The sequence below is a fragment of the Meleagris gallopavo genome, chromosome 1 (genome assembly GCF_905368555.1).
Source record: "Meleagris gallopavo chromosome 1, MGAL_WU_HG_1.1, whole genome shotgun sequence".
In the NCBI taxonomy this organism is placed as follows: Eukaryota; Metazoa; Chordata; class Aves; order Galliformes; family Phasianidae; genus Meleagris; species Meleagris gallopavo.
This window is the reverse complement of record NC_139404.1, coordinates 193,031,263-193,055,280: the sequence shown is the minus strand read 5'-3', so window position 1 is coordinate 193,055,280 and position 24,018 is coordinate 193,031,263. Positions and strand designations below refer to the sequence as shown.

Here is a 24,018-nt window from a genome sequence, read left to right as displayed (position 1 = left end):
TTAGTGCAAGCTGTTTGCTGAACAAACACCAGTTCTCAAGTAGCTGACAATTCCATTTCATGTCACATATTCATTTGAATGGTAGGTTTCCTGGGGGTCTCTTCCAATCCAAGCCATTCTATGTACCAGATCTTGAGGTTCACGGCCCTGCCTGTGGCAGGGGGGTTGGAATTTGATCCAAAATTGTATATCCCAAATGTGCTTCGAAAGGCACTGCTTTCCTCTCCGCCCAGCCACCAAGCACTGTTCTACTGATGGGCTGTCTTGCAACACACTGCTAGTTCCTAAGGCATGATCTGCTGCCAGAAGGAAGGGATGGCATGCAGAGGGCTGGGCAGGATGGAGAGGTGGGCCCACGCCAACCTGGTGGAGTTCAACAAGGCCAAGTGCGAGGTCCTGCAGCTGGGTGGGGGCAATGCCAAGCCCAGACAGAGGCTGGGCAGAGAATGGCTTGAGAGCAGCCCTGAGGAGAAGGATTTGGGGCTGTGGGTGGATGGAAGCCTCCAGGTGAGCGGGCAATGTGCGCTGGCAGCCCAGAAGGCCAACGGTCTCCTGGGCTGCATGGAGAGAAGTGTGACCAGCAGGGCCAGGGAGGTGATTCTGCCCTCTGCTCTGCTCTGCTCTTGTGAGACCCCACCTGGAGCACTGTGTCCAGTTCTGGAGCCCCCAGCACAAGAAGGACGTGGAGCTGTTGGTCCTGAGGAAGGCCATGAAGATGATCAGAGATCTGGAGCACCTCCCTATGGGGACAGGTTGAGAAAGCTGGAGCTGTGCAGACCGGAGAAGAGAAGGCTCCACGGGGACATTATAATGGGACCTTCCAGGACCTAAGGAGCCTACAGGAAAGCTGGGGTGGGACTTCTGATATGGGCAGGTAGTGACAGGATGAGGGGAAATGCTTTTAAACTGGGAGAGGGTAGATTTAGAGCAGGGATTAGGAGGAAATTCTTTCCTGTGAGGGTGGTGAGACGCTGGCACAGGTTGCCCAGCCGGGCTGTGGATGCCCCCTGCCTGGAAGCACTGGAGGCCAGGCTGGATGGGGCTGTGAGCAACCTGGGCTGTGGGAGGTGTGCCAGCCTCCAGCAGGGGGTTGGGAGTGGGTGAGCTTCAAGGTCCCTTCCAACCCAAACCTCTCTACCATTCCATAATCCCATCCTGGGGGTTTTTACCTTTGACACTCAGTGAGCTTTTATAATGTTAAATCCTCGCTGTAATTATCGCAATTATGCAATCAGCAGTCAGTGCTCCCTTTATCTTCACATCAAACACGCACTGCTCCAACAGCAGCTCCGTTGTGTACTTTCAGAGACCACAAACGGTGCATTTACACATTTCGTTTTATAAATGACATTGCTGAGAACTGCTGCGTGCCAGGGGCCACCCTGACACTGCCCCAAATGCAGCCTGCAGGCTTTTGGGAATCAAGGAATTCTGTCCCTGAAGTTTTTCAGATCAAACACTGCATTGGAGCTTATCTCTGCTAATAAATGGAAATAAACAGTTTCAACTTGGCAAAGCAGTTGTAACTGGTCAGTTTCATAGAATCACAGAATGACAGCATGGCCTGGGTTGCAAAGGAGCACAGTGCTCACCCACTTCCAACCCCTCCTGTGTGCAGGTCACCAACCAGCAGCCCAGGCTGCCCAGAGCCACATCCAGCCTGGCCTTGAATGCCTGCAGGGATGGGGCATCCACAGCCTCCTTGGGCAACCTGTTCCACTGCCTCACCACCCTCTGGGGGAAAAAGTTTGCAAAGCAGCTGCCAGTTTCATTCCAGTATGCTGTCAATAGTGCTTCCCAACCCCCAAAAGCAACTATCAGAGCTCTCCCCACCTTCATGTCATGCTGTTTTAATGTCAGGCCCAGCAGGAGGGACTCCTGCCATTTAGTTGATGACTAAACTGTGTTGGACTGGGTCCCTGCAGGCCCTACACAGCTGGCATTGCAGTGCCCTGAGGCAGATGATGGTAAATACAGGGGAAGTTCAGTTGTTCCTATCCACTGACCCACAGTGCCCTGGAATAAGTGGAGGTACACACTGTGCTCATGGAAAGGGGATGGATGTTGATTTTAGGTTGGATGTGAGGGGGAAGTTCTGTACAGAGAGAGGGGTGAGGTGCTGGAACAGCTGCCCAGAGAGGCTGTGGATCCCCGTCCATCCCTGGAGGTGTTCAAGGCCAGCTTGGATGGGGCCCTGGGCAGCCTGGGCTGCTGTGAGATGTGGAGGTTGGTGGCCCTGCCTGTGGTGGGGGGTTGGAGCTTCGTGATCCTTGAGCTCCATTCCAACCTGGGCCATTCTGTGATTCTATGTGAAAGGGAGAGGAATCCCATCTCAAGGCTTGTTTGTTCCCTGCAACTTCTACCTGCAGCTCCTTTGGAATGACTGTTTTAACCCGCAGCTGCACTCTGCAGTTCTAGAAATGTAAGAAGATACAGAACACTGAGTTCATTTTTATCCACAGCCCTGAAGTTACTCCCCGTTATACTCTAAGAGGTGACACAGAGGGCATAGAAGGAATACAAAGTCAAAGAAGAGCCTGGTGAAACATCAGCATGCGCACAGATCTGTCAGCACAGCAAAACTGCAGCACAGCCTCCACCCTGCCATTAATTAACAGTGCTTTGGCTGTGATGGAATCCTTAAATAACAACAAGAGCTTCCAGGACTGAAGTTATTACAGTCGGTGCCATACAAGGCAGCCACACAAACCCACAGCTCCGACACACGCCGGAAAGCTCAGAACATGGAAACAGATTTGTAGGGGAAAAGTGGCAGTGCCACCAACCAGAGGATGAGAGCTTCCATGCTGTGCATCCATCCGTATCACACAGTGGCAGTATCACAGAATCCTTAGAGCTGGAAAGGACCTCTGAAGGCCAACCAGTCCAATTCCCCTGCACTGCACAGGGACACAGAACTAGAGCAGGTTGCCCAGGCCCTGATCCAGCCTCACCTGCAAAGTCTCCAGGGATGGAGCATCCACCACATCTCTGGGCAGCCTGTTCAGTGCTCACCACCCTCACTGTAACAGACTTTTTCCTTACATCCAACCTAAATCTCCCCTCTTTGAAGCCATTTCCCCTTGTTCTGCCAGCACAGACCCCGCTCAAGAGCCTGTCCCCTTCTTTCCTGTTGCTCCCCTTTAGATGCTGACAGGCTGCTCTCAGCTCACCTCGCAGCCTGCCCTTCCCTTCTCCATCTGCACAGCCCCAGCTCTCAGCTGTCCTCGTAGCAGAGCTGTTCCATCCTTGGCATCATTTTTGTGGCCCTCCTCTGGATGCTCTCCAACAGCTCCACGTCTCTCCTGCACTGAGGACTCCACATCTGGACGCAGTGCTCCAGGTGAGGCCTCACAGCACAGAGCAGAGAGGCAGGATCACCTCCCTGACCTGCTGGCTGTGCTGCTTTGGATGCAGCCCAGGGTACGGCTGGCTGTCTGGTCTGCGAGGGCACATTGCTGGCTCTTGTACAGCTTCCATCCACCTGTACCCCAGGTCTCTCAGCAGGGTTGCACTCAACCCTTACATCCCCCAGCTCGTATTGGTTGTGATGGTTGCCTCAATCCAGGTGCAGACCTTACACCTGGCATTGCTGAGTCTCATCAGGTTCACCTGGCCCCAATGCTCAGCCTGTTTGGATCCCTCTGGATGGCATCCCTTTGCTCTGGTGGATCACTGCAGCCCACAGCTTGGGGTCACCAGCAAACTGCTGAGCTGCATTCAACCCACTGTTGATGTCACTGATGGAGATATTGAAGAATACTTCCTCCAGCATTGACTGCTGTGGGACGCCATTCATCACAGATCTCCATCCAGACACGGAGCCATTGACCCCTGGCTGGGTATGCTCATACTAAAAAAAAGGATTTCACCTGCTGAGCTACATCCTATGCATTAACAGTCCCGTGGGATCTCAGCACAGCTGACGTGGAGCTCAACTGTGCACGCACACTGACCCCAAACACTGAGCGCTCAGGTTTGAAATAAGGTCCTCCCAGCATTTCCAATCACACAACACTGAGGAGGGACCCGCAACCTCACCCCACCACGCACCGTTAGACAACAGTGGCTGTTGTTCTCCTGAATCTCAGCAGAATCCAATACCACATCACTTCATTGCACTGAAATCAATCGTGGCTGTAGGGCCATGAGGACTGTAGGGCCATGAGGGCTGTAGGGCCATGAGGAGCTGTAGGGCCATGAAGGCTGTAGGGCCATGAGGGCTGTAGGGCCATGAGGGGCTGTAGGATACTGAGGGCTGTAGGGCCATGAGGGGCTGTAGGGCCATGAGGGCTGTAGGGCCATGAGGGACTGTAGGGCCATGAGGGCTGTAGGGCCATGAGGGGCTGTAGGGCCATGAAGGGCTGTAGGGCCATGAAGGGCTGTAGGGCCATGAGGGCTGTAGGGCCATGAAGGGCTGTAGGGCCATGAGGGGCTGTAGGGCCATGAGGGGCTGTAGGGCCATGAGGGCTGTAGGGCCATGAAGGGCTGTAGGGCCATGAAGGCTGTAGGGCCATGAGGGGCTGTAGGGCCATGGGGGCTGTAGGGCCATGGGGGGCTGTAGGGCCATGAGGGCTGTAGGGCCATGAGGGCTGTAGGGCTGCCATGATCCTCCCCTCTGCCTCCTGTGCACTGAGTTGAACACCCCAAGCGACCCCAGCTGCTCCTCACCCATTTTGCCCTCCAGACCCTTCCCCATCTCCACAGCCCTCCTCTGGGTGCTCTGACAGCTCTGTGTCCCTCTGGCTGGGGGCTGCCATGTCCCTGGCACAGTGATGCTGAAGGCAAAGCATTTCCTCGTACGGGTGGAAGGAAGAGGGCAAAGCTGGGCCCAAGCCTGCTCCTCCCTGCCTGCAGGCTGAACATGGAAAGATAAGCAGAAGTTGTCGAGGAACTGACTGAAAATCATTGTGTTTGTGGACCGATAAGTTTTCACATTATCTCTTATCCCAATGGAATGGCATCATGGCAACGGAGCCCATTTTCCTGCTTAGCAATGAAAACAAAACCCCAAAATAATAAGGGAGATCTGTATCACTGGCGCTTTCTTCCATCTATTTTGAGCAGCCAAGTAACTACAATTTAATTATGATGCTGCCCTATTCCTATTGCCATTGGAAGCCGTTCCCTCTCTGATTCCAATGTTTTGCTTTGGGAACATCCTGTAAGCCATTCAGAACAGGGACTGGTTTTCTTCTTCTATTTTCCCAAACCCCACTCTACACCTCTTCCCACTTCACAGCGGAAGCTCCGTTGAAGCATCCTTTGGGTCTCTGAGAGGTGCATCCCAAGCATGGCAATGGGTCTCAGCTTGTTGGATGGCAGCAGCACGCACAGACCACTGTGATAGAAAAGAAGGAAGGGCAGGAAGACCCATTCCACAGCCATTTTCCCTTACAAAAGCTGAACGCCTTCCTGCTGGTGATTTCCTCCAGGCATCTCCTGCTCCTGGCGCAGAAGAGCAGCTTGCTTGCTGGGAGCTGTTAGCTTTTCTCATCCCTTCAGTCACTGCAGCATCTCTCACTTCTTCGTCATCACGACATCCCAACATCAAAGTGAATCATGTCTGCGGGTGTTTGTCAACAGAACACAACTCCAGTACAGAAATTACCAACAAACCCACGATCAAAGCCATGTAAGCGTTCTGAGCAGCAATGCCTGCAGCAACCATGGATCTGCTGACGTTCTACACGCAGCTCCCTCCTGCTGAGCAGCAGGGCAGTCCTGCAGCACCGCGATTCTGAAGCCTGAACTCTGCTTTAAAAGGGACTGGAAGCCTGCTGCCCATCCTGTCCCCTATGGGCAATCAGTCTGTGTGCAAGCAGAGAAGCTCAGCTGCAAAGAAAGCAGATGACCAAGGCCTACCCCTTTATCTGGATCAGAAAGGTGCTGCATTTCTTCAGCCAACAAGGAGCAAAACCTGTCTAAGCTCAGCTCTATAAAGCCATACCATGAAGCTGTGATGTAATACAGCCGGTTTGCACCCAGAGAAACACAGAGCTAAGCTTAGGCCAAAGGAATTCTCCACTTTCCAGGACAACCTTGCACATCCAAAGCTGCCGTAGTGCTCGGCACACTGCATGGTAATGCAGCACGATTTGATCTGGAGAAAGAGATGTGGCTCTTGGTGTGACTTCTCCAGGACTTTCTTCCTAGAGAAGAGAAGCTGCGGGGTGACCTCAGTGCAGCCTGCAGGACCTAAAGGGAGCCTGCAGACAGGAGGGGAGTCAGCTCTTGGAAAGGGGAGATAACAGCAGGACAGGGGGAATGGTTGGAAGTTGAGGGAGGGCAGATGGAGGTTGGATGTGAGGGGGAAGTTCTTTACTCAGAGAGTGGTGAGGTGCTGGAACAGCTGCCCAGAGAGGCTGTGGATCCCCGTCCATCCCTGGAGGTGTTCAAGGCCAGGTTGGATGGGGCCCTGGGCAGCCTGGGCTGCTGTGAATGCGGAGGTTGGTGGCCCTGCCTGTGGTGGGGGTTGGAGCTTCGTCATCCTTGAGCTCCCTTCCAACCTAAATTCTTGAATTCACATATGCATACCATAAAGAACACACTATAATAATGTGTACTTGTTTTAATCCACTTTTTGCTAGGACACCAGAACGTTTTCAAATCCTTACTCAGTGGAATACTCATATATTAAATTACCTGATATTAAATTATATCATTATAGCCAAGATCTAATACAAAGCACTGAACCATTTCATCAAGAGAAGCGATTAATAAAAATATATCTGCTGCTCATCAGATTAAATTAGAAAGCTGTTTTCTACACATCTCCAGATAACTTTTTATGCTTCGGCCAAAAGCAACTTATTCAAATAAGCTTAAAAGACAACAACAGATCAGGATATTGTCACGACTCTTTCAAGCCAACACATTTTCTTCCCATACCTTTCAATCGTGTCAGGGTTAGGTTTTTTCTCCTGGGTTTCTATAACTCTGAGTTACGGGACTCTTGAACTCATGTGGGACTCATAACTCTGAGTTTGGGGACACTAAAACCCTTGAGCTGAACTGTTTAAAGTTCCCTGTAGGTTAGGGACACAGTTATTGGACACAGGGGGTTGGGCTGATGGCTGGACTTGAAGATCTTGGAGGATTTTTCCAGCCTAGTTTTTACTGTGCCTTCAAAAGATGCTCCCACTGCAATTCCCTTTGCCCCCTTCTAAGCTGCTCCCCACACTCCATCAAGGCAAAAAAATCTATAGCAAGAATGAACTTCCAAAATCCATGCCCTTACTCCTATTTCTACAGGCTGAGGATCAGCTGATTGTCCCCATGAGCTCAGATGCACCCTGGTGATCCCTTCTAAACTGCAAGCTCTGTTGGTTTAGTTGCTGGGAGAGACTGGCAATGTGTATTTAGCAAAGCTGCAATTCTTCAGGCCTTAGGACTGTGCTTCACTTCATCCAATTCAGCACCTGAACACTTTCAGTATCAACTCCACCATCACTTTGCTGCTAAAGAACAGTGGGACAGCAGGACAGCTCATTTCAGGGGCAGAGAACCCTACAGAATGCCACTGGGTTTGGATAAAGCTTCAGTTTACAGCAGTAAAATCTCATCACCAAACAAAACCTGTGCACGTGTTCACTTTTACAACCGGTCCAGGAGCTTCTCACACAGTTCCAAGACAAATACATCGAAATTCCATTAATGCTCTTCAACTCTTGGAAAGGGGAGATAACAGCAGGACAAGGGGAAATGGTTGGAAGTTGAGGGAGGGCAGATGGAGGTTGGATGTGAGGGGGAAGTTCTTTACTCAGAGAGTGGTGAGGTGCTGGAACAGCTGCCCAGAGAGGCTGTGGATCCCCGTCCATCCCTGGAGGTGTTCAAGGCCAGGTTGGATGGGGCCCTGGGCAGCCTGGGCTGCTGTGAATGCGGAGGTTGGTGGCCCTGCCTGTGGTGGGGGGTTGGAGCTTCGTCATCCTTGAGCTCCATTCCAACCCTGGCCATCCTGTGATTCTGTAATGCACCCATGATACGAGGTGGCTGCAGGCCAACAGGCCAACATCTGAATCCAAAAGCATCTCCTCCCTCGAGTCTCCAATTCCTTCAGTGAATACAGAGTTGCTAAGAACACGACAACAACAAAGCCACTCAACCAAAGCCCTGTGAACGATATTTGGGAATCTCCTGCAAGGAGTCACAGATGTGTTTGTATGAGAAGGGAACAGGAACAGTGACTGGGAGCGACAGACAAAAGGGAAGCAGTCAAGAGGAAGGAGAACTCATGATCATATTATATCACAGAACGGCCTGGGTTGCAGAGGAGCACAGTGCTCAGCCAGTTCCAACCCCCTGCTGTGTGCAGGTCACCAACCAGCAGCCCAGGCTGCCCAGAGCCACATCCAGCCTGGCCTTGAATGCCTGCAGGGATGGGGCATCCACAGCCTCCTTGGGCAACCTGTTCCACTGCCTCACCACCCTCTGCATGAAAAACTTCCTCCTCACATCCAACCCAAACCTCCCCTGGCTCACTTTCAAACCATTCCCCTTGTCCTGTCACCACCCACCCTTGTAGGAAGCCATGGAGACAGAGTTCCTGGCCCATGGAGCCCATAGAGATGGCTCCATCCGCAGGAAACACCTCTCAGAAGCAGCACTCAAACCACACTACATTTTTATCATCAGTCCTTCCTCTATTATTGCCATCACAACAGCAAAGGAAAACTCTCTGACAACACAGAAGCATCATCAAGAAAGAGTTTTATTATCCCATGAAATATTATTGCTTTAACCTAATTATTTAAGCTACCGCGGTTCATAACATATAATATACACATAAATCACCACTGGAAGTGCTGTATCAGGTTTACATGGCAAGGCTTTGTAATGGGGGGCTGCAGGGGTGGCCCCTGGGTTCAGAACTCAGCACTGCCCCACTGCTGGCAGAGCTGAGCCATGAGTGCTTCCAGTTTTAGCTCTCGCTGCTCTCATCTGTTAGCAACTGGCAATAAATTACATTCACCTCCCTCTGCTGAGCCTGTTTTGCCCATCAGCGGTGAGCAATCTCCCTGCTCGTATCCCAACCCCCGAGCACCAGGGTGAGAGCAGGGCAGGTGGTTTGCAGTCGGAAGCTTTCCCTGTACAGGTTTCCTCAGCCAGAATATAAATGCTCCAACCTGCGGTTCAATGAGTTAATTGAAGAGAACAGCTACTGGGAGCTGTTTGTTTTACCTGGGTAACAATCCGTAAGGGTGATGTGTGAGCATTTAAAGGAAAGCCTAAATAAGAGGGCAGCATTTTGCATTAATTATTCAACAACTGACGTGGATGCATAATCGCCTTGCAAATGGGGCCTTATTAATGCAATTAATTTCCAAACAGTCGAAAGATCTCTGTGCACACGTGCCCATGGAGCAAAGGCCTGGGAAGGAAAGCAGCAGCCACTGGGAAACCCCGCTTGGCATCACCTGAATCCATCATCATCTGCTGCACAGCTGCCCCTTCTCGTCCTTCATTCATAGGAATGAAGAGGAGAAAACAAGGCACACTCACTGACCGTGCCTGCAGGAAAGCTCCTGTGCCCATCTGATACCAGAGATAAGGCAATCTACGGCCGGCTTAATTGTAATTACAAAATATTTGTGGCTGGCAGTTGGCAGGAGCAGGAAATGAAACAATGGCTCTTTCACTTACAGCAATTCCCTCCGAGACGGAAAGGGAGTCCAGCAGGAGCTCAGAACAGCTAATGCTGGGCGTGCAGAGTGCATTTAGAGAAGGAAACCCAAACCCCTTCTGACATCAGAATTATTTCAGAAAAGCAAATAGTTCCCCGGGTGCTTCTAAATCATTCTAAGAAGCATAAAACAATCACGAGTGCATAACATGATTTCTCAGCGTGATAACACGGGTACGGCTCGCTCTGGAGCTGCACACAGAGGCCCTGGTGTAAATGTGCCCATTTCTTCAGGGCAGCCATTAGGAGGATAACACTCCTGAGGCAATTTAAGACCTCTCACTAAGATGTCAACTTGCTTTCAAAGTCCAGCAGAACCACCAGAGCCACACATGTCCTATTAATTCCTGGGTATAGGGCCACTGAGATGGTCAGAGGGCTGGAGCAGCTCTGCTGTGAGGAAAGGTTGAGGGAACTGGGCTTGTTGAGCTTGGAGAAGAGAAGCTGCAGGGAGACCTCAGTGTGGCCTTCAGTGCTTGGAGGGAGCGGATAAACAGGAGGGGGAACGGCTGTTTGTGAGGGTGGGTGGTGACAGGACAAGGGGAATGGTTTGAAAGTGAGCCAGGGGAGGTTTAGGTTGGATGTGAGGAGGAAGTTTTTCATGCAGAGGGTGGTGAGGCACTGGAACAGGTTGCCCAAGGAGGCTGTGGATGCCCCATCCCTGCAGGCATCCAAGGCCAGGCTGGATGTGGCTCTGGGCAGCCTGGGCTGCTGGTTGGCGACCTGCACACAGCAGGGGTTGGAGCTGGGTGAGCACTGTGCTCCTTTGCAACCCAGGCCTTTCTATCAGTCTATGGTAAGTCCTCAGCATTGGGTCACTCCTATGAACATCACGGGCTGCAGACGATTCCCATTTGTCCCATTTGTCTACATAACACCTGCAGTCTGTGTTTACATACGTTCTAACAGCCATTACAAGTGCCCCATAAGCAGAGGATGACTGTGCTGGAAGCACAGCTATTGGCTCTGCTTCACAAAAGCTCCCAGCAATGCTGATCAAGAAGAGGTTCATCGAAACACAAACGCTGTAGGGCTGTGTGCTCACTGCTATTCCAGCCAGTGCCAGAACAGAGGCTGGAAGCTCCGGGCTCCTGAGCAGCAGATCTGACAGAAGACCTCACTTAATGGACCCATGGAATAATTCAGATTGGAAGGGAGATACCAGCCCAACCCTGCTCAAAGCAGGGCCAAACAGATCAGGTTGCTCGCGTGCAATCAAGTTTTAAATGTTTCCATAGAACCACAGAATGGCCTGGGTTGCAAAGGAGCACAGTGCTCAGCCACTTCCAACCCCCTGCTGTGTGCAGGTCGCCAACCAGCAGCCCAGGCTGCCCAGAGCCACATCCAGCCTGGCCTTGAATGCCTGCAGGGATGGGGCATCCACAGCCTCCTTGGGCAACCTGTTCCACTGCCTCACCACCCTCTGCATGAAAAACTTCCTCCTCACATCCAACCCAAACCTCCCCTGGCTCACTTTCAAACCATTCCCCTTGTGCTGTCACCACCCACCCTCACAAACAGCCGTTCCCCTCCTGTTTATAAGCTCCTTTCAATACTGGAAGGCCATGGTACAGCACTGCTCCCTGCCTGGGTTCCTAGTCCTGTGCATGGTCTCCTTCGTGGCAAACCTTTTCTTCCTATTTCATCAGAACTTCCCATTTTCCAACCAATGTACCACTGGGTGTTGGGGACAGGCTGTGTCCCTGGGCAGTGGGCACATCCCCGAGCTGCTGGAGCTCATGGAGTGCTGGGACACCATTCTGACATAGGGTCAGGGCCTGGGGGTGCTTTGTGGAGTTGGGGTTATGCTCGGTCATCCCTGTGGGTCCTTCTAATTGGGATATCCTACAGCTCTATGTTCCCTTCTGCTAGGCTGAGCCACCCCAGCTGTCGTACTCGCTAGGCGTCCCCTTGCTCACCATTACTGACATCAATCCTTGTGACCAGCAGCACGAGCCTTGGGAGCCAGCCTGGTTTTTCCTTTAGAACCTTTTAAGACAATAGCTGACAAGAGGCACAGACGTGAGAAAGGCAAACATCACCTGTATGTCTAACGACAGATCCGCCAACTTAACAAAGCAATGCAGTAATAATGTGTCTCAGTGCTGTCACCCATACAAAGGTAAGGACCTGTCCAGTGAAATTATGTAAAATTAGTTACTATTTAAACTGAGAGAACCCAGATCGAGAACCAGAGCCAAATTAAACAACTGCACTTCCGCATGTCAAGCAAATGGGAAAGTACAGAAAAGCCAGATGACACGACTGATGCTCATAAGAATACAGAAAAGCTGACTGACACCACAAAGAGAAAAACAGTGCAGCACACCCTCACACCACTCCTTTAACTCAGTGCTCCAGGGCCACTGCGTGGAGCACATCGTGCAATGGGGAGGTTGGTGGCCCTGCACGTGGCAGGGGGTTGGAGATTCATGATCCCTGAGGTCCCTTCCAACCCTGGCCATTCTGTGATTCTGTGAATACAAACAGCATCAGGAAGCTCGAGTCAGCCCTGCTTGCTGTCACTGCGTGCTCCTTGCTGGACTGAGTGCTTTATGAAAACGCACTGCTGTCTGTAAACAGTCCCACGATGTGACCGTCACACCTGTGCTGTGCTGAGGATTAAGGATCCACCGAGGAGAATCTGGGATTGTTCAGATCCAACGGCGATCTTATGGGTGGCATCAGCTCTGCTGCTCCACACATGGCCTGTCCTACAAAGCAATTCTGAAATCTCAAGGCACATTGCCTTTGGAGATTGCCCCATCTGCAGCGCTGCGTCCAGGGCTGGGGCCCCCAGCACAGGAAGGACGTGGAGCTCTGGGAGCGGGTGCAGAGGAGGCACTGAGATGGTCAGAGGGCTGGAGCAGCTCTGCTGTGAGGAAAGGCTGAGGGAACTGGGCTGGTTCAGCTTGGAGAAGAGAAACTGCAGGGAGACCTCAGTGTGGCCTTCAGTGCTTGAAGGGAGCGGATAAACAGGAGGGGGAACGGCTGTTTGTGAGGGTGGGTGGTGACAGGACAAGGGGAATGGTTTGAAAGTGAGCCAGGGGAGGTTTGGGTTGGATGTGAGGAGGAAGTTTTTCATGCAGAGGGTGGTGAGGCAGTGGAACAGGTTGCCCAAGGAGGCTGTGGATGCCCCATCCCTGCAGGCATTCAAGGCCAGGCTGGATGTGGCTCTGGGCAGCCTGGGCTGCTGGTTGGTGACCTGCACACAGCAGGGGGTTGGAAGTGGCTGAGCACTGTGCTCCTTTGCAACCCAGGCCATTCTATCATTCTATGATTTCAACTCTGAAGCAAGAGGGTTTTGCAGAACACACTGCAGAGCATAACTTCACTGCAGTGCTTTGCTGTGGTCCCTGCAGCACTGCCAGGCCCACAGATACGCTGCTGTGGGTGGGTGCTCCTCACGTCTCTCAGGTCTCTATTCTGAGATCAGTTTCAGTTCCACTTCTCTCTGCCTCATCTAAAGATAATCAGAGAATTACTTAAAATGGTAAAGACGCTTCCTTTTTTTTTTTTTTTTTTTTTTAATTAATATTTCCTTATTGTCACTGACAAAGTCGTATTCAGAGTTGGTCCATGAGAGGAACACAGCTAAAAGTAGAGTACTGAAAGAGGAAACACAGTCATAACAAAGCTCGGAGGCAGGCAGCAGCCAGCATTACACTGCACTCAGCTGCCTCTCCTCCTCCCAACCTGAATGACTGTGGATGGTGACAGGACAAGGGGAATGGCTTCAAAGTGAGCCAGGGGAGATTTAGGTTGGATATGAGGAGGAAGTTTTTCGTGCAGAGGGTGGTGAGGCAGTGGAACAGGTTGCCCAAGGAGGCTGTGGATGCCCCATCCCTGCAGGCATTCAAGGCCAGGCTGGATGTGGCTCTGGGCAGCCTTTCATCCTTAGAAACACAGCGCAGAGCATCGTTTTGTCTCAGATAAACATGCTGCACACCAAAATAAAACACTCTAAATACAGCAAATTATCAGAAGCTGGATGTCACCAGGAATTCTGCCAAGGAAAATGTCAATTTGGTGCCTGTTACACAAAACAAAGAGACTTGTGATTCATTTGTCCCAGGATGGTACAACAGCAGCAACTCTGAGTCAGAGTCAATGAACAGGAACAGCACTGGCCTCTATCAAACACAGAGCAACACAGGGCATCTCCAGCCCAACACATATTTTCCAGACACGTTGTGCCACATGGAGCAGCTCTGTCACTGCACAAATGTCACCTTTCTGCTTCTTCATGTCTTTGCTCTTTTCAGAGGATCATATAATCACAAAATCATTGAGGTTGGAGAAGCACTCCAAAATCACCAGCCCAACTCCCCACCCCATCCCACCATGCCCACTGCCCACGTCCCTCAATGTCACGACCCCACAGCTCTGGAACACCCCAAGGGATGGTGACCCTCCCCAAAAACTCCTCAGGCAGCTGTGCCACTGCATCACCACTCTTTTGGAGAAGGGATTTTCCCTAACACTCAACCCAACCCTCCCCTGGGACAACATGAGGCCATCACCTCTCATCCTATCACTGTTACCCAGGAGCAGAGGCTGATCCCCCCTCACCACAACCTCCTTCCATGAGCTGTAGAGCCATGAGGTCTCCCCTGAGCTCCTCTGCTCCACCTTCCCCATCCCACAGAATCATAGAATGGTTTGGGTTGGAAGGGAGCTCAAGGATCACGAAGCTCCAACCCCCCACCACAGGCAGGGCCACCAACCTCCACATCTCACAGCAGCCCAGGCTGCCCAGGGCCCCATCCAACCTGGCCTTGAACACCTCCAGGGATGGACGGGGATCCACAGCCTCTCTGGGCAGCTGTTCCAGCACCTCACCACTCTCTGAGTAAAGAACTTCCCCCTCACATCCAACCTCAATCTGCCCTCCCTCACCTTCCAACCATTTCCCCTTGTCCTGCTGTTATCTCCTCTTTCCAAGAGTTGTCACATCCCATTGTGCCCCAGACCCTTTTTCATCCTGTTTTAACAGCTCTCACCTGTTAATAGAGGTGTGAACTTTCACTGGGTTTCACTGCTTGTAAAGCACCACAAGGAGCTGATGTGCAGGCTGTCTGAAAGCCAGGGGTGCATTAGTGCCACAGAACCACAGAATGGTTGGAGTTGGAAGATACCCCTAAAGGCCATTGGGTCCCACTGCCAGCAATGCACAGAGACACACATCAGTGGTGTCACATCAGCTCCATCACTGCTCACAGCCCATCCCCTGACCTCTGGTGTCTGCAGGGATGGGGCACCACCACCCCTCTGCTCAACCTGTGCCTCTCTGCCCTTACTGTAATCAAGTTTTGCCTTCCATCCAGTCTGCCCACTTACCTGACTAAGCAGTTGGGTGATGTATGTGACAAAGGCATTCCTGACTGCTGCCTACCACACAACTGATGGAATAATTATAAAATCAGATTCTGCTTAAGCATGCATCAAAGCCTTTACGTTGAAAGGCCTGAACTTTAAAAAGTCGAACTCACAGGTAATTTAATACAAGCACAGATAACAAACCACAGGGAACAGGGGGGAACAGCTCGTGGAAGAGCCTGGTTGCACTCCAGCTGCAAACAACCGTGGTCCTTTTTCTATTTCTGAAGCTTCCATCGTGTTTGGGGAACTCTTTCAGTGATGCCTGTAACATCACTGCTGTAAATTGTAAAACTGATGCTTCAGATGAGAATTAGAGAAATGCTGTGGGCAGGGAAGTGGGGTTTGCTTTTCAAGCCTGAAGGTTCCTATATCAAAGAAGTGACATTCTGAAGTACGATTTAAATAAAGGATTTACCTCCAGCTTACTGAATAACAAACACTGACACAATCTGAATGGTGCAGGGAGAAAATGGAAGGTATTCACAAATACAGACAGCCTGAGGAGTTCAAACAGGAGGTGCACTGACTGCATCATAGATATGACCTGTAGCAGGAACGTGGCCACCATATGGACTCTGCAAGAAAAAGATGCTGCTAAAGCCTCACATCTTAACACATAAATCAGTGTGTCAGATGCTCCAGCTGCACTGGAGACCCCAGACTTCAGGAGGGAGAGACAGAGATCACAAAGAAATCAGGACCTTGCCAGCACATCTCCTCCCACTCTAAAGCCCAAGTATTTACCTTAATCCCACACCTTCTGTATCTCCTCATCAGTTCCTGATCTGTGAGATCACCCCTGCTTGCAGGAACACAATTCTTTCATATCAGCAAAAAACAAGTGGGAAAATCTGCTGAGAGCTCTGGGCAAAGCCAAGACACGAAATCAGACGGATCACCCTCACCCCTGGCTCAGAGATCACTTCCATGGCTTTCTGAGGGATGCCTTCCCTCCTCAGAAATCATGTCGGGCCATTCCCACTCGGCCATACCCCAACATGAGTGCTGACTGTGCACCCGCCTGGTGGGAAGTCACATTTCTTGGTGCAGGACACAAGTGGTGCTCCACATGTGCCCAGCCTCCATCCAGACACAGAAACATTGATCTCAACCCTTCGGATGCGACCAGCCAACCAGTTCTTGATGGGTTAATGGTCTCGGGATCACTGCTCTTCAACACCTTTATCAGTGACACAGATGATGGCACAGAGTGCACCCTCAGCAAGTTTGCAGACAATACCAAGCTTAGCAGGGTGGTCAATAGATTGGAGGGAAGGGAAGCATCCAGAGGGAGCGGGACAGGCTGGAGAAGTGGGAATGTGAGAACCTACTGAGGTTCAACAAGGCCAAGTGCAGGGTGCTGCATCGGGTCGGGGCAGTGCCAGGTATTGACACAGCCTTGGGGAAGATCTCCTTGAGAGCAGCCCTACGCAGAAGGACTTGGGGGTCCTGGTGGACGAGGAGCTGGACATGAGCCAGCAGTGTGCGCCTGCAGCCCGGAATGCAGCCAGCTGTGTTCTGGGCTGCATTAAAAAGGGGTGGCAGCAGGGACAGGGAGGTGATCGTCCCCCTCGGCTCAGCTCTTGTGAGGCCCCACCTGCAGCACTGCGTCCAGGGCTGGAGCCCCCAGCACAGGAAGGACGTGGAGCTCTGGGAGCGGGTCCAGAGGAGGGCACTGAGATGGTCAGAGGGCTGGAGCAGCTCTGCTGTGAGGAAAGGCTGAGGGAACTGGGATGGTTGAGCTTGGAGAAGAGAAGCTGCAGGGAGACCTCAGTGTGGCCTTCAGTGCTTGGAGGGAGCGGATAAACAGGAGGGGGAACGGCTGTTTGTGAGGGTGGGTGGTGACAGGACAAGGGGAATGGTTTGAAAGTGAGCCAGGGGAGGTTTGGGTTGGATGTGAGGAGGAAGTTTTTCATGCAGAGGGTGGTGAGGCAGTGGAACAGGTTGCCCAAGGAGGCTGTGGATGCCCCATCCCTGCAGGCATTCAAGGCCAGGCTGGATGTGGCTCTGGGCAGCCTGGGCTGCTGGTTGGCGACCTGCACACAGCAGGGGGTTGGAAGTGGCTGAGCACTGTGCTCCTTTGCAACCCAGGCCATTCTATCACTCTATGACAACTCACTGCTATTTCACAGCTGTCACACAGCTGTTCTAAATGCACTCAGCAGACATCCCAGCTCCATCCTTGCCTCAGACTCGCTCTCTCCTTCACCCCAAAGCACGCCCTGCTGCGTGTTGCTCTGTGTGTTTCCACGCAGTTCTGCTGATGAACAAGAGTGCCAAAACCAAACACTAAGATCTTCATCAATAACCCAGCTCCTTACCTGACTAAGAGAAACGACTACTACAGATAGTTGAAAAAAGATGTAGAAAAAGAATCAACAACAACAGCACCAGACACGCAGAGGCATTGCTGTGCTATGACTCAGTTTGCCATTACTATATTTTTCAGTCCCTGGTCTTCTAGCTGTCTGATTCAGGGACACAGTCAGTGGGTATGGTGGGGACAGGCTGGGGTTGGACACGGGGATCGTAGAGGTCTTTTCCAACCTTAACCATTCTGTGATTCCACAATGCTAATTCGGTTACCTGGATTTCAGATCCATACATTTCTTCTTCCAGCATACAAAAGCTGCGTTGTTAACGCAGTGATTTCTCACAACCTGCAGCCCTTGTCCCAGCTAAGAAAGTCTACCCAAAAACTGCAGCTCAGGAAGGTTTAAATTCTTCAATAAAGCCATTTTAAATGCAAATTACAAAGGGGTAAAGTTGCTGTGCCTGATTGCATCACCTCGAAATGGTTCATAGATAGCAAATCCATATAAGCTTTGAAAATGTCAGTGTATGGAATGTAACAACATAAAAGCTTTATGTAGCTGGTACTACCAATTTTACAATGACTCTCAATCACATCAGTTATAAAAATAGAGTATATTTCAGTCAGTTTAAGATGGTGTGAAAAACCTGCAAGTGATTGTATGTGAACTTCTTTAGCATCTCAACTCCCAGAGTCCAAGCATTTGCTCAGCTGGGCACAGCAAGCTGCCACGAGTGGGAACAGCCACAGTGATGTGACACTCTGAGCATCATGCTTTCAAACCTAAAGATTCAACAGCCACGTGTCCACCAGCTACACCAGAAAGAAGAGCTCTGATCAGACAGACACAACACCCAGTAGTGGGATATGCCACTGGAGAAGTGAAATGAGGAAATCCAAGTCCGAGTTTTAAAAACCTGATTCCTTTATTTGAGCTTAGGGAGCTGCTTAGCTTTGGTACTTGATTACTGTTTCCAAGACTACTGCACACCACTGGCACTGCACACAGCTGGTGCAGTATTTGGAAAAGCCAGCAGTGCTGTTGCAAAGCAACCCTGGGTTTTGTACATCCTTAATTTTCTTGTCCAGACTTCTGCACATCCCATCACAAAAACACAACTGAGCTCCTTACCTTCATAATGTTCACCAAGTCTGTTTGGTAGTAGCGGTCTTGGTGTGCATTAGCAGCTGCTAGAGTGAGAAGATAATCATTCCTTGCATGGATAGCCTTCGAATTGCACTCCGACCGTCGTGCTTTTAACTGCAACAAGAATCAGAAGTTAAAGGACAGCTACTAATGAGAAGTGAATGACTGAAAAAGTATTAACAGTAAATTAAGATGTGTACACACGTATACTAATATAGTAAAAACGTAAAAGGATTAACAGCATAATATTGGTACTGGGAAGGGGATTTCATTTTTGTTTCTCTCATCCAGTCTGACATTTCATAGGATCATAGAATCACAGAAGGGCCAGGGTTGGAAGGGAGCTCAAGGATCACGAAGCTCCAACCCCCCACCACAGGCAGGGCCACCAACCTCCACATCTCACAGCAGCCCAGGCTGCCCAGGGCCCCATCCAACCTGGCCTTGAACACCTCCAGGGATGGACGGGGATCCACAGCCTCTCTGGGCAGCTGTTCCAGCACCTCACCACTCTCACAGCAAACAACTTCCCCCTGACAGCCAACCTCCATCTGCCCTCCCTCACCTTCCAACCATTCCCCTGTCCTGCTGTTATCTCCCCTTTCCAAGAGCTGACTCCCCTCCTGTCTGTAGGCTCCCTTGAGGTCCTGCAGGCTGCACTGAGGTCACCCCGCAGCTTCTCTTCTCCATGCTGAACAAGCCCAGCTCCCTCAGCCTGTCTTTGTAGGGAGGTGCTGCAGTCCCTGCTCATCTTTGTGGCTCCTCTGGACCCTCTCCAACAGCTCCCTGTCTTCTTGTCCTGGGGGCTCCAGCCCTGGATGCAGTGCCGCAGATGGGGCCTCACAAGGGCAGAGTAGAGGGGGACGATCACCTCCCTGTCCCTGCTGCCACCCCTCTGCTGATGGAGCTCATTCAAACACGGTTCTCAAGCCAACATTTCACACATGGTTCTTAAAGCACAGTTATTATTCCCACTGGAAGAAAACTTCCTTGTACATGTGGCCATATGTAATCTTGCAGTGAGCACTGGAAGAGCTGCATGCCTGGTAAAACAGCTTTAAAACACTTTAATAGTAAGTGAGAACTCACCTTTACACTTGCCTTTTGTAAGCTTATCCTTGACTGAAAAAGACTAAGTTTGGACCTGAAAACAACAAAAAAAAGCCAAGAGATTAGAATTTCACACCTTTCCTACAAAAGCAAGGCCAAACAGGCCACTGCATCCAAAGCTGTGTTGGTGCAGTTTCACAAACAGCTTCATCTGAGAACAACGCAGGACATCTTTTTAATAAATAAAAGAAAGCAAGTTGCAAGCAATGGGTGAAGCAAACTCCCATGGCACAAACCAAACTCTAAACACGAGCTGCTTGCTTTCCTGAAGCAAGAGGAATCGACCTCCAGAGCACATCAAGGAGCATAACAACAAAGCCTCAACTTTTTGTCTTCAACAGTGGGAAATGGTGCCCATCCCCACTCCTCCTCCAAGAGGAGGTAAGGAAATGAACTGGCATAAGCCCATTGTAAGCAATTATCTTTCTTCTAAACGAATATCGGGTGTAAAGACGAACACAAAGATGACTCTGGTTTATACACATGCAATTATTTATACATATGCTATTATAAAAACATACTTGGCCTCGATATCAGCTTTCTCCCGCACCGCTTGAGCCATCTGTTCAGTCTCAAAATATTTCTTTTTGCCTTTAGCTAAATCTTTTACTGTCTCTTGTAACTCCGCTTGGATCCGTGTCAGCTGGTCCACATACTGAAAGAAATGTTCAGGAAACAGAACATGAGCATTGCTTGCATGCAAATACCACTGTCACCATTTTACTGCTCCTCATTACATCGCGTGCTGCACAAGGCAGTCTCCAAGTCAATCCTGGGCCATTATCTGTGCCTTTCTTTTCAAGCCAATCTGAACATCAAATCATATTCCTTTGCTTCAACTGCTGTTTAACTACCCCAATTCAATGAGAACTCACAAATTAAACATAAAAGTTCTGCAAGCTTTTGATGAGATAATTGGTTGAAATGACTGGAATACAATGGGGAAAAATCCAAAGGCAATTCACCAGAGGTGAGATGAGAAACACTCACTCTTCTCTAATATCTATAATGAAACACAGAGCTTAATGTGGGGAAGACAACAGCACAATAGAACCGAGAGCAACTTGACATTATTGAGCTCTGATTGGGTTCTATCAGAAATCAGTGTCATACAAAAAGAAAACCTTTGGGCCACTGAAGAGGTAAAAAAGAATTCCACCCCCTTCCATGAAAACAACACAACCAGACAGTATCACAGAAGTCAAAGGAACAGCAGAAAAAGACTGAATTTATCAGCAATTCTCCAAACCCTTTATCTGGGTTCCAAACCCTGGGGAAGGAGGGATGACCTCCCCCAAAAAGGGAACTGTCAGTGTATAAAGAGATGAGTGAAGATCTCTAACCCAACGTAGCTCAAGACGACTGCCCCCTCACAGCATTCTTCTTGAGCTGTAGGCAGCACGGAGTACAACACGGGCTGCCATTGTAGGGACATGGCCTCAAGTGTGAGGACACAGCTGCCATTCTGTCCTTCCAAGAGCAGCCCCCAGTCCCACCTCTACCACACAGCCCCCAGCCCTGACCCCTCCATGGGCAAACTGTGCTTTCTTTGGAGACCTTTGAGTGCACGGGAGGAAAATGAAAGGTAGAACAACCTGCATCTATTGGACAGAGGAAATCATTTAAATAGGAGTGGGGTTTTGCTACATCAATCAGTAGTTGGATCCCTTATGCTTCCTGCTGGCATCCAAAAATTAAAATATCAGATAGCCCCAGTTGGTAACGTTGCTGGTTGAAAAACATCCCATCACAGAATGATGGAAAGGCCTGGGTTGCAAAGGAGCACAGTGCTCACCCAGCTCCAACCCCTGCTGTGTGCAGGTCACCAACCAGCAGCCCAGGCTGCCCAGAGCCACATCCAGCCTGGCCTTGAATGCCTGCAGGGATGGGGCATCCACAGCCTCCTTGGGCAACCTGTGCCACTGCCTCACCACCCTCTGCATGAAAAACTTCCTCCTCACATCCAACCCAAACCTCCCCTGGCTCACTTTCAAACCATTCCCCTTGTCCTGTCACCACCCACCCTCACAAACAGCCGTTCCCCCTCCTGTTTATCCGCTCCCTCCAAGCACTGAAGGCCACACTGAGGTCTCCCTGCAGCTTCTCTTCTCCAAGCTCAACCAGCCCAGTTCCCTCAGCCTTTCCTCACAGCAGAGCTGCTCCAGCCCTCTGACCATCTTAGTGGCCCTTAGTTGACAGCACATCAACTCACTCAACCCACTGCAATGGTGGAAGGAGACTCTGAGCAGAATCCAGGCTGTGGCTGGACATTCCAGCATGACTGCATTGACTCCAAATGTAAATTTCAGTTAGGTTTTATCCGGATGGAGGTCAGCATAGTATATAACTTATCTTTTTGGAAATTCACAGGAACGTGTGGCGGATTGCTGTGTACAAAACAACCCATTTGTTGTGAAGGAAAATGAACAGCAGCAGGTGGATGGCTATTCCATACTGCAGGAAAGGCATGATGCTATCAAAATCTTTGCACACCAGAAGTACTGCCCTGAAAATGGCAACAATCTGTCCAATAATTCTAAAATGCAAGAAAATGGGAAGCTGTGTCATTTCTATAAATTCCCCATTTCTATAAAGTCCCCATTTCTACTGCCAACCCCCAAACTCTCCCAACAACCAGCATGTGTAGAAAAATGGATCTGAAAATTATTTACTAAATAAAGGTACTACAGAATTGCTATGGTGTTGCCTGGAAAGCTTCGGAGAAAAATAAAATTCCCCAGCACAATAAAGTAACAACATTAATAAAGGTGATTTTTCCTCTGGAAAGCAAATATTACATAGACTTTCAGGAGTGTAGACAAAAGTACTTGTGCTCCAGCTGATCTGAGGAGGGCACTGAGTGCACCCTCAGTACGTTTGCAGATGACACCAAACTGGGGGAAGTGCTGATCTGCCTGGGGGTAGGAAGGCCTTACAGAGGGATGTGGACAGGCTGATCAGTGGGCTGAGGTCAATGGGATGGAGTTCAACAAGAACCAGTGCTGGGTCCTGTGCTTCGGCCACGACAGCTCCAGGCAGAGCTACAGGTGTGGGGCAGAGTGGCTGGAAGACTGCATGGAAGATTCAGGTTGGACATAAAGAAACATTTCTTCTCCCATAGAGTGATCAGGCACTGAATGGGTTGCCCAGGGAGGTGGAGGGGTCACCATCCCTGAAGGTGTTCAAGAAATGTTCAGATGCTGTACGTAGGCACGTGGGTTAGTGGAGAAATACTGGTGGCAGGTGGACAGTTGGACTGGATGATCTTGGAGGTCTTTTCCAACCTTGGTGATTCTACGAGCAGTAAGTTCATAGTTTTAAGTGTTCATCAGTTTTTAGCAAAAAAGAGATTTGAAATGGTGTGGATTTTGTTGGTGGTGGTGAGCATTTTTCTCTTTTACCCTGACTGGAGGTTTCATCCTTCCTTAGATTAAACTGAGAGGTGATGTTACCAAATGCTCAGTAGTAACACACAGAAAGAACATCTACAACCATGAGCAATATCTGAGATCAACACGTCTTCCACCAGCACTTCTATTTCCCTCTGTATGCTGCATTTCCTGGAAGCAACACAGTGTGTATTTCAAAAGATCATTCTTGAAAACGTCCAACAATTTGCAGTTGGTGCAGCAGTGGCTTTATGTGAACTGAGCTCATTCCTGAACACCAGGCTTTCTCCTCGCTCCAGCAAAATCCACAGAAAGCAAACACAAAATAATTAAGATAGGGGGAGGACAAAGGCTGATTAAACACGTGATTATTTTTACAAAGCACCTTCTTGCCCCGTGGAAACAGATGGAGCTTCGCATTCTATCTCAAACACTTTCTGTGTTAAGCAGTATGATAGAGATAAAAGATCTCTTTATCTAAGATGCAAATTACATTTAAAAAAATGAAATGCAAGTCAAGCTTACATTTGTCCTTCAACTAGGACACTTTATTTTAATGAATTAAGAGATCCATCAGAGCAACTTCTGGAATAGTGACCTGCAGTGCCTTTGCAGGATGAGGAGGATCGACGTGTATTGTGCATCTTGAGATGAGCACAACTAATTCCTTCAGGTTTAAAAGAGCTTTTCTTCAAGATAGCTCCCATTCCAACAGGGATCCACTCACACCTGCCACTGCCACAGCAATTTGTTGTGACAGCCACTGTGTGATGTCAGATGTGCAGAGATAGCTTCCACCAAAGCTGTGCTGTGCTTAAAGCTCTCACTTCTGAGCTCGTTTCTCAGCTCTCAGCACAGAGCTCTCTTCCTACACAGCTGTTTCCCCCTAGAACACACACCTAAAGAGACTGAGAAGTGCCCAGCTGCATTAGAGTCACAGAATGATAGAATGATAGAATGGCCTGGGTTACAAAGGACCACAGTGCTCAGCCAC

At 50.0% G+C, this 24,018-nt stretch overlaps 1 protein-coding gene across 2 annotated transcripts in view; it reads right to left on the bottom strand.

Moving 5' to 3' along the window:
- The window catches only part of FCHSD2 (FCH and double SH3 domains 2), a 117,939-nt gene that overhangs the window by 34,390 nt on the left and 59,531 nt on the right, over positions 1-24,018 (bottom strand). For both annotated transcript variants that reach the window (XM_085216654.1, XM_085216655.1), the window contains exons 6-8: positions 20,157-20,290; positions 19,615-19,669; positions 18,511-18,639 (exon numbers count right to left, since the gene is read on the bottom strand). In XM_085216654.1, coding sequence (XP_085072780.1) covers positions 18,511-18,639; positions 19,615-19,669; positions 20,157-20,290 — 318 coding nt within the window. The remainder of the gene's footprint in view (positions 1-18,510; positions 18,640-19,614; positions 19,670-20,156; positions 20,291-24,018) is intronic.